The sequence below is a fragment of the Balaenoptera borealis genome (genome assembly GCF_965194805.1).
Source record: "Balaenoptera borealis genome assembly, chromosome: 20".
In the NCBI taxonomy this organism is placed as follows: domain Eukaryota; kingdom Metazoa; phylum Chordata; class Mammalia; order Artiodactyla; family Balaenopteridae; genus Balaenoptera; species Balaenoptera borealis.
In genome coordinates, this window is record NC_138879.1 from 8,069,172 (window position 1) to 8,078,874 (window position 9,703).

Genomic DNA, 9,703 nt, shown 5'->3' on the forward strand with positions numbered 1-9,703 from the left:
TTAGATCCTACTACTCATGGCCCTGGCATGCTTGACAACTGTATGTACTTGTGAAAACTGGAGCCCCACAGTGACAGTACTTCCTTGTTCTGGGCTGCTTGTGGGCCAGGCCCCTTGGCAATGGCAGCTGCTGGATACTCTCTTTTGTTTTCACCTTGCAATTACTGGAAGGGAAGGGCTGCAAGCTGTACTTGACTCTCTAGTCACACTCCAGGTCTCAGCCCGTGAGCACTTGGGGGTGGCCAAGTGCAATTACGGGAAGAGAAATGGGTCTTTTGGCCGCGGCAAAAAGCTGACTCCTTTCCGTTCAAAACAAACAACAAACAAACAAACAAAAAGACTAACTAAATGGGACAAACTCATTATAGTGCCCGAGGCTGTTTTTCATCAGAACATAGACATTGGGTGTAACTTTTTCCTTATTTATATTCTGTTTTTTTACATGGTTAAGTTTTCTTAGATGGAGAGTTAAATCCACTTTAGGCAAAGTCAAAATAGAACCATGGTTTGCTTTCTTCTTAGCCTCCCGTTCTGAAGACTCTTAACTAATTATTATATACTCTTTGACTGGTATTTCAGATTCGGAACTTACTAAGCTTTTTAGAAACAGAAATTCTAACAGTGAATTCCTAGCAATGTTTACCTTCCTAAACTCTCTGGCCTTTCTTCAGTCTGCTTAAACTCCTAGTTCTTTCCCCACCCGCACAACTCCCAAGCACAAACCTTGAAGGTTAAATCCTAATCCGGAAGATGGAAGCTCAGTGCATATAAATAAACTTTGTTTTTAAATGTCAAGGGTTGAGAGCCGGTACCTGTATAGAAACAAATTAAAGTTTCAGTTAGGTCAATTAATTTAAGGAAAAACCGTTTTTTAGCTTGGAATATTAGTGTCCGAGAAAGTCTCGTTTCCCCCTTGCAATTGTATTTATAGTGTACATTAACAGTAGTTTTCGTCTTCAGAGAGCAAAGTTTTTGTCCTAAAAACGTAGGGAAAGACTGTTGGGCTCTTGGGGTGGGTAGTGGCTGGAAGGAGGCATGAAGGGGGTACGTTACATTTCAATAAAAAGCTAAAAAAAAAACGTAGAGCAGCTTGAAAGTTTAAAAAAAAAAAAAACAATTTTGAGAGTTGAGCAGCTGCAAAGGCTCTGTCTGTTTTCTATTTTGATCATTCTGTTTCTCGAGATGACCACATCTTTCAGAGGAAGTGAGTCAAAGCCACTCTGTCTTGCTTTTCCAGCTGAGCATGTTCAGCTTCAATGAAGTAATGAATGAACTTGGCTGCACCACCCCCAAGCCTACAACAGCAAACAGAGGGGTCTCGGCCAATCAGCAGGCACTCAAGGTTTTCAAGTTGAGTTCAAACAGGTCCAAGGGAGACCAATCAGCGCGCGCGGCTCCGCCCCAGACGCCGGGCCGTGGCCAATCATGAACCAGGACGAGCCAAAACACAGCGTCCGGCCAATGCCGGGGAGCCCCACGGAGCCGACGTCCGCCAATGGGCGCGGCCAGGCAGAAAGAGAAACAGTGCGGGCCCGCAGGCCGCAGGATTCGAATCGAACGTCTGCCAGGGAGCCGGGCGCCGGCCGAGCGGCGCGGGCCAATCAGCGGCGGCGGCTCGCGGCCCCCGAACGTTGGGACACACGGCCCCGCCCCGCACTGTTGTTTGTGGTGTCGGCCGGCCGCGCGAGTCGGACCACAACACTCGCCCGGCGGGCGGCGGGGCGGGCAAGGGTCCGGAGGCCGTGGGCGGCGGCGAGCGCGAGCGGAGGGCAGCCGGCCTCCCGCGGCCGCCGAGCCCGGGAGGGGGCGCCGGCCGGAGCCATGTCGGTGAACATGGATGAGTTGCGGCACCAGGTCATGATCAACCAGTTCGTGCTGGCCGCAGGCTGCGCGGCCGACCAGGCGAAGCAGCTGCTGCAGGCGGCCCACTGGCAGTTCGAGGTGCGTGCGGGCCGAGCTAGCGAGTGCTCCCGGCCGGCCCCGCTCCCCGGCCGCCGGCACTGGGGCAGGGGCGCAGGCCGGGGCGCCCGGCCGCGCGCCACGGAGGGGGGTGGGGGGAGGGAAGCTCTATTTATATCGCCCCGTCAGGCGCTCAGCGACTTCATGGTCTCGCGTGGGGCGCAGGGCCCTGCCGCCCTGTACCTCCGCGCGCGGCCCGGGGACGCCCCCTCGAGCGACGCTGGCCGGCCGGCCGAGGTGTCGGGCCCGGCGGCCCGAGCGCGGCGCCGCGGACACTGCGGATGAGCCCGGCCGGTGGGGCAGGGCCGGCCGGTGGGCTTCCTGCCCCGTCTCCGTTAACCGCCGCCCTGCCGCTATGTTTGTCCGCAGACCGCCCTGAGCACGTTTTTCCAAGAAACCAACATTCCCAACAGTCACCACCACCACCAGATGGTAAGTGTGGCCGGGCTCCGGCAGGAGGGCCGGCGAGCTGGAGGGCCGGCTTCGCCGCGGCCGCAGCCCACCCGGCCGGCCGAGGGCGCGGGCCGGGGGCCACTGTCAGGCGCCGACGGTGACAGCCATGTTGCCGGGGAGCGCCGAGCCGCGATGTAAACAAAGAGCCAAAATGTCTTCCAGGAAAGAGCGGCTCCCAGGGTCGGCTGGCTCGCCCAACTTTGCGGTCAGGCCTCCTGGGCTGCTGTAGCTCGACCTGAGGCCTTGTGCTCGGCGCTCCCCCTGGGCCAGGGGCTAGGAGGGCGGCGAGGGTGGCCGGCGGAGTAGCCGGCTGGCAGGGAGTGGGGAGGGGGGCTCGGACGACAACTAGACATCGGGGGAACACGGGCCGAGTGAAGGGCCCCGAGGGGGCTGAGACCTGGAATGTCTGTCTGTCTGGAGCCCCCCCTCTTGCTGTTGGAGTGGCAGCCCCCCATCCAGACAACCCAGCTGTGCAGAGAACAGGAAAGGGATAAATCCACCCTGGACTGAGAGCTGGGCTTTACCCAGAGAGTTATGTCCACTCTTTCCTATTCGTGGAAAAAGACCTACCCTGAGCGTGGAAGACTTACAGATTTTTGACAAGATAAGCCAAGAATGCGTTTAATCTCAGTAGGTGAAGATACGTAAAACACAGGAAACTGAAGTGGTTCAGGCCTGGATTTGCTTTCTTCTCTTTTCCAAGCTGGCCCCAGGCCTGGGCCTTTGCCCTCCTGCCCTGCTTTCCACAGGCATAGGACATCCCTTTCACTTTAGAGGATTGAATGCCTTCTCTACCTCTCTAGTTACCTATTAGCCCTGCTGGTGGGGGGAGGGCCCCAAGATAGGGATTGTAAAACATGATTCCCCAGGAGATCTGTTATGGCTTCTGGAGTACATTTTTGGCATCTTGGTGTCCTTGCCCGTGGCTCCCTTCTCAGAGCCGCTGCCTTGCCTGGAGGAGCTGCAAATGGTTCCTCTGCTGTGTCTTGTCTTTGGTGCTCTGTATTCATCTAGTTGCAAAGGACACGTAGAGAGGGGTCTGTTTTGACCCTTTTAACCAGTTTTTCTCTTGGAATAGCCCATGCTGTTTGTATAAATCAAAAAACAAAACTGCATCGGAATATGATGAGAATTATGCTGGCTGCAGGGCTGTGGCAGTTGAGGCTGGGCTCTTGGTAAACCCAAGAGGGGTTCATCTCCAGGGGACCCTCCCCTGTACCGGACCATGGGAAGCTCCGGTGTGAGCCTGGAGCTTGCCTCCATCTTGCCTCCGTCTCCTCCCAAAGGGGCCTTGAGGTTTGCTCCACCAACTGTGGTCGTTTCAAAAGGCCCAGGCTTCCAGCACAGCCACTCTGTGCTGCCCTGAACAGAGGGGCTCACCCCAGGGAGCTGGGACTGATGGTCCTTTTAGGTTCTGTTGCTCCTTCCCTGCACATCCTGAGGGACTGTAATCTTTTTGAAGCTTCCCTCAAGGGCTGTGGCTGGTTTTCTAACAGACATTATGATCAGCGTGTGTATCCATGAGTGCTCCTAACCAAGCACCGCACAGAACGCCATCCCTGCCCTCAAGGAGTTGGTAATTTTTTTTAGAGATAATAAATCAAAGGAAAATGTTAGATAAAAATACCAGAAGTGACCCAGACCAAGAGTTACTGATAAATGGTTGTCCCATAGATGACTGTACATACACAGTCGGAGGCATCTTCCTAGATCAGGGAGGGCTCCTGGGTTAGATCGGGAAGGGCCGGGAAGAGGGGAAAGACCCTGTGGTTGCGAAGCAGTAGGACATTAGCAGGGTGCAGTGGGTGCTGGGAGTGCTTGAGGGCTGGGAAGCTCCATCCGTAGCTGTTAGAAGCAGAGCTGGAGGGACTTTTCCAGGACCTGGTCCAAACCCCTGGTTTTATAGAAGTAGAGAGAAACTCCAGAGAGGTTAAGGGACTTGCCCGAGCTCACACAGGCAGGTGGGCACAGGCCTGCTCCTGATCCAGGCCGCCGTCGCTGTCGGGGAGGGGGGGGGGGCGGGGCGGCTGCTGAGGAGACAGGCTCCACTGGCTCGGGGAACTGGGGAAGTCGGTCACGATGCTGTGATGCAATTGGCCTGTCCCCCCCACCCCCCATTCATTGTTTCCTGCTGCCGAGAAGTCAGCCCTGGGGGCGGGGGGGCGCGGCGGGGAAGAGTGAAGGGAGGAGGGAAATGGTCTGGGCGGGGCCAGGCCTGCCCCGGGTCCTGTGGCCTCCCTGGAGAGGACGCTGGTTGGAGCGCCCCAGCTGCCGATGTGGAGCCGGCCCAGTTAATCAGAGGGGGTTTGCCCCCCTCCCGTGGGCCTGTCCTCCTCCTGGGCTGGGGTTTAATTGCAGAGCTGTGGAAGCTCCCGGCAAAGAGCCCTGGGAGCAAGGTGAGGAGCCCTAGAATCTTGCTCCCTGAGCCCTGTGCCTGGGGGAGGGGCCGGTGTTGCTAAAATTAGGAGAAATTCAAAGAAGGGCTCCCGTGGCTTCCTGGGAGAGGGAGAAGCTGCTGCGGGGTCAGAACTGGCTTTGGGCAGGCCTTGTTCTCTGCCTCCTCTTCCCTGCACCCTGGTGAAGTGCTCGGGGGGTGGCACCCCCATGCCCCCCACGCCACAGGCCTGGGAGGCCTGCGGTCCCCGCTGTTTGCAGGGAGGCTGCCAGTTACCGCCCACCAGCCCACCCCTGCCCTTCCTGGCTGGGGTCCCTGCTCAGGGTAGTGGCAGAAGACAGCAGATGCTGGGATGTTGGCAGCTGCCCTCACAAAGCGGGCTAAGCGGACCGAGACACTGGCAGCATCTGGCCAAGGGCAGCCTGCCGGGAGACGCCGGTTTTTGTCCTCGGGGAGCCCAGGCATGAAGTTGCACTTGACTCTTAAGTGCAGAGTGGGGCTGGGTAGAGGTTAAGAGCTTGGGCCTGCAGACCTGGGAGCCCCGGGATTCCGGCTTCTCAACTTGTGCCCTGCAGCGGTGTGGTTTTGGTCTAGTGACTTGAGCTCTGGGGCCTCAGTTTCCTCATCTGTAACCGAGAGGATAATCAGAATGACCTAGCACCCTCGTGAGAAGTGAGAGAACGCAGGCTGAGGCCCCGAGGCCCGCTGGCTGGTGCTGTGGATGTGGAACGGACCCAAGCACCAAGCAAGTGCAGCCTCCCCGGGGTTGGCATAGGAGGGAGATCCTGGATCTGGCCGCCTTCTCTTGGCTAACAGCCTCAGAACGTCTGAGGGCGGGTTATTGAGGAGCCAGCTGGTTTCTCACCCAGGGTGAGGCGCTCAGCAGCGGTGTCCTGGGCTGCCTCCCTTGTCCTGGCTTTAATCTGACACCCTAGCTTATGCCGGAATTAACCATCTACTTCTGACACTCAGAGCGTCATTCCCAAGCATCAGGAAACACTCTTTGGTTTTGACAAAAATTGTAGGAGTCCGCCCCCGGTTTTCTGTTTTTATTGGCTCAGGGTGCAAGGGGTGCTTTTGTCCTGCTGAAACCGCTTATGGACTGAAAAACGGGGAGGAAGGAGGGCCCGGTGTGGGTGAGCCCCGTGGGAAGGCTCTGTAGGCCCGCGGACAGTGGCCTGGGATCGGGGCTGCAGGCAGCCCTCGCAACCCCCGTGTTCTCTCCCAGCAGATGTGCACCCCGAGCAACACGCCTGCCACACCGCCCAACTTCCCCGACGCGCTGGCCATGTTCTCCAAGCTTCGCGCCTCCGAGGGCCTGCAGAACAGCAATAGCCCCATGACCGCAGTGGCCTGCTCCCCCCCAGCAAACTTCAGCCCCTTCTGGGCCTCGTCCCCGCCCAGCCACCAGGCCGCCTGGATCCCACCCTCCTCCCCCACGGCCCACAGCTTCCACCATCTCCACCACCCGCAGCCCACGTGGCCGCCCGGAGCACAGCAGGGGGGCACCCAGCAGAAAGCCGTGGCTGCGATGGATGGCCAGAGATGAGACTGGATGCCGCCGGGCGCTGGGCTGGAGCTGGGGGGCAGTCCGGGGTCGTGGGGACACAGGAGGGCCGGGGCGGGGTGGGGAGCTGGGGCGGGCGGGGTTTCCTGAAGATCGCACTGGAAGATTTTATAAGAGAATTTTTGTGGGTGGAGGGGACAGTAAACTTCCTGAGCCACTTGGGTCCTTCAGGAGTTTTCTCTTCAGGCAAGTTTTTTTTCTCTTTTTAATATATAACTATAATATATATATGAATATATAAAAGTAACTAATGTATGTGAGAATGGGGCTGGCTGACGGGGTGTTGGGTCAGCGGGGAAGGGCCAGAGAAGCCTCCCCTTGGGCCAGCACCCCGTCCTCCACCCCGGTCCCGGGCGCAGGTGCTTGGAAGCCAGGGGGCGTGATCCTGCGGTCACGCGGTGTCTGCCGGCTGCCTCCTCTCAAAGGCCATACTTTCTGGAATCAGGAGAAGGACCACCACCTCTCCGCTCCATGTGACGGCGGCAGGGGGGGCTCCCAGGGGTGCCGGGTGGCTGAAGGTGTGGGCGCTCTTCGCCGTCGTGAGGCTCTCCCCAGCCCCGGTCAGTGGCTGTCCGGCTCTTGTCGCCTCTCCCGGTGCCACCCGTGTCTCCATCTAGGTGTGCAGGGCCTGTGCGGGACTTTAAGAGCCAGCTGGGGTCAGAGGCCCAGGCTCCGCCAGTGGGCTTAACCCCGTAGCCGCCCTGCCTCTTCCACCGTGCCCGGCCGCGGACAACAGAGTGGAGAGCTTGCCTTTGGATTTAGTTCCCAAATCAATCATCTCACCAGGGTGAAATTTTAATTTAAAACTTAAAAGAGACTTTTCTAACTTGCCTGGTTTGCGGTGCCTTTCTTTACCTTGGTGTGGAGAGCGTGCTCCTTGGGCAGAGGGGTGGTGAGGCGCTCGGCTGTGCTGCAGCTGGGCGACCAGCTCCATTGCCGTGTGGCGGGTCTGGATGCTCTGACAAGGGGCATCCCGGCCAGGGGGCCGATGTGACAGGCTGGATCCGGTTGGGCGTGGGGAGGAGAGGAAGGACGGGTCCTGGCTCGGTTACGGTAACCCTCTCCCCTTGGCTCTCGCCACCGTGCAGGCCGCCGCAGGCTAGGCCTCAGCCCCGGAGCCCCTGTCTTTGCCTGCAGTGGGGGAGCTGCCTCCCCGCCTGGGGGCCCAATGGCAGCCCCACGCTTCTGCCTGCTCCCCCAGGCACTTCCCGCTGAGCGTGTCTCTGCTGTCCCTGCCCTCAGCCTCCTTTGGGGTAACCTGTCCCCATGCGCATGTTGTGTGGCCCTGTCCCAAAGGTCAGCCGAGGCTATCAGGGAGCCACAGAGACTGGGTGGGTCCCCAAGAGGACTGGCTTCCTTTCCCTTCCCACCTTCGCTCGGCCTTCAGGCGCTGGAACGGAAGCAGCGGTGATGGCAGTTGGGCTCTTCTCAGACCCTCCAGCGCAGGTGGCCAGGTGCGTGAGGAGCTTGTCCGCCCGCATGGAGTAGTGGGTGGCTGGCCCCAGGGTTGGGATTCCTCCTGGGCCCCCTGCCCCCCCCCAAAATAAAACCCCTTTAACATGTGTGAGTGGGCTCGTTCCCTCCCTCTCTCAGCAGCCCGGGCACTGCTGTGGATCAGGGCTGCGGGGTCTGGAGGTTCAGGCCCAGTGTGCAGTGACACTTGGGAAGGGCCCCACCTGGCAAGCCAGCCCGTGCTGCTCCTGGGCCTCGTGTGTCTTCACAAGGTCACCTGTGGGGCAGCCCCTGCAGGAGTGGAGCAGAACCGGGGACGCAGCTGCCCTTGGTCCCTCTGCATGTGATCATGTACTTTGAAGCAGGGTTTGTCGTTTCAGTTTTGTTTCCTGCTTGGAAACCTGTGAGACTCCTCCCACCCGCACCCCTCACTCTGCCCTCCCGTGCTTTCCCAGGCTGGAAGGGGAAGGCCCCTCGTGGGCACGTGGGCGGTCAGTGCTGGGCGGCCTGGGTGAGGGTAGGCAGGCGGGCCCAGGTGCGGGGAGGCAGGGGTGGCCTGGGCTGCTTGGGGAATGTCACTCCTCATCCTTCCGGGGGCATCGGGCGCTCCTCCCTGCCAAGCTGGTGAGTTTGGATTCTAGGCCAGGGACACTGAGCCAGTGACCTGACATTTCTCAGGCAGGAGCAGAGGAGGCCTGGCCTGGCCCTGCCGCCCCCTTGCAGAGAAAAGGGTGCGGGGGTGTGGGTGGTGCCGACTGGGACCCCAGGGTTCAACAGTGAACGGGATCTCAGCAGATGGGGAGAGATGGGGGATGCCCCTTCCCGCAGGGAGCGCCTGCCCCACCCATGACACCCCCAGCCAACCCCACCCTCCTGTGCCCACAGGGGGACGAGGGAGAAACCCTTTTCTCGGTTACTTCCTGCTACACTTTCCTGTGTGACTCTGTCATCCCTCACCTCACACCCTGAAGCAGCCCTCTTACCCCAGACATCCCTTTCCCATGTCAGAGGGGACTGGGGGTGGCGGGGGGAGGGGGGGAAGCCCACCTTGGAGGAGGGAGCTGCTGAGAACAGATCTGAAGGCAGAAAACTGCTTGCGTGACTGCAGAGGCCTCCGTCCGGGCGCGGGGCAGCTCTCCCTTGTCCCTGGGGCTTTGACTGGGGATGGGCTTGTCCCTTACAGTTGACTCGGGGGACAGCAGTGAGCCCTCTTGCCTGTTTGGGGTGACACTGGAGCAGGACAAGGGCCAGGCCTCAAGACCCCTTGGCAAATGCCAGGCACACTTCTGCTCTATCTTCCTGGGGAGGGGAGGGGAACAGGGACACGACCTAGCCCTGGCGGCCCCTGGGTCTGCGCCCCTCCTGCGTCTGCAGCAGCCACTCAAGGGTAAGCCACAGAGGACAGCAAACAGGAACCTTCCCAGGTGCTGGTGGCACCGCTCCCCCCCAGGATGTGCCAGGAGCCTCCCTGCCAGCAGCAGGAGGGCTGCCACCCTTACCTTTGCTCCAAGATACACAAGGTACAGCTTGAGCACAGACATGAAGCATCCCAACCTCACCAGAGTGCCCTGGCCAGCCTCCCCAGATGGAAGGCAGTGCCAGTGCCAGAGAAGGCCACAGCACCGGGTCCAGCCGGGGTCAGGAGAGGGCAGACCGCTTGCAGGCCCGCCGGTCCCCGGAGCCTGGGGTCTGGCCTGTGCTGTCTCTTCCTGGCCCTGGGTGCAACTCGCAGCCCTCTCGAAGCCCTGGCACCCTCAGAGAACAGCTCAACCTGTTTGGGGGCCATGGCCTAATGGGCAGGTTGCAAGAGGTGTGCCACCTGACCTGCAGCGGCCCCTCCCTCTCACTCCACCTTCCTGAGCCAGGACCAGAGAAGC

The 9,703-nt window shown here is 59.8% G+C and overlaps 2 protein-coding genes across 3 annotated transcripts; one reads left to right on the plus strand and one right to left on the minus strand.

Moving 5' to 3' along the window:
- Nucleotides 1-1,533: 1,533 nt before the first annotated feature.
- On the plus strand, nucleotides 1,534-7,204 carry UBALD2 (UBA like domain containing 2). Of its 2 annotated transcripts, none has more exons than XM_082371246.1 (3): nucleotides 1,534-1,941; nucleotides 2,329-2,391; nucleotides 6,036-7,204. In XM_082371246.1, the coding sequence occupies exons 1-3, from the start codon at nucleotides 1,822-1,824 to the stop codon at nucleotides 6,354-6,356; spliced, it is 504 nt and encodes a 167-aa protein (XP_082227372.1). In that variant the 5' UTR covers nucleotides 1,534-1,821; the 3' UTR covers nucleotides 6,357-7,204. The 2 variants fall into 2 exon arrangements, with proteins under 2 accessions (XP_082227372.1, XP_082227373.1); XM_082371247.1 differs by having other exon boundaries at nucleotides 1,538-1,941; nucleotides 6,039-7,204.
- LOC309618038 (uncharacterized protein) lies at nucleotides 6,594-9,605 on the minus strand. Its single transcript, XM_082371229.1, has 4 exons — nucleotides 8,874-9,605; nucleotides 8,051-8,117; nucleotides 7,745-7,902; nucleotides 6,594-7,372 (listed from the first exon to the last, which is right to left on the minus strand). The coding sequence occupies exons 1-4, from the start codon at nucleotides 9,365-9,367 to the stop codon at nucleotides 7,015-7,017; spliced, it is 1,077 nt and encodes a 358-aa protein (XP_082227355.1). The 5' UTR covers nucleotides 9,368-9,605; the 3' UTR covers nucleotides 6,594-7,014.
- Between the last annotated feature and the right edge of the window lie 98 nt (nucleotides 9,606-9,703).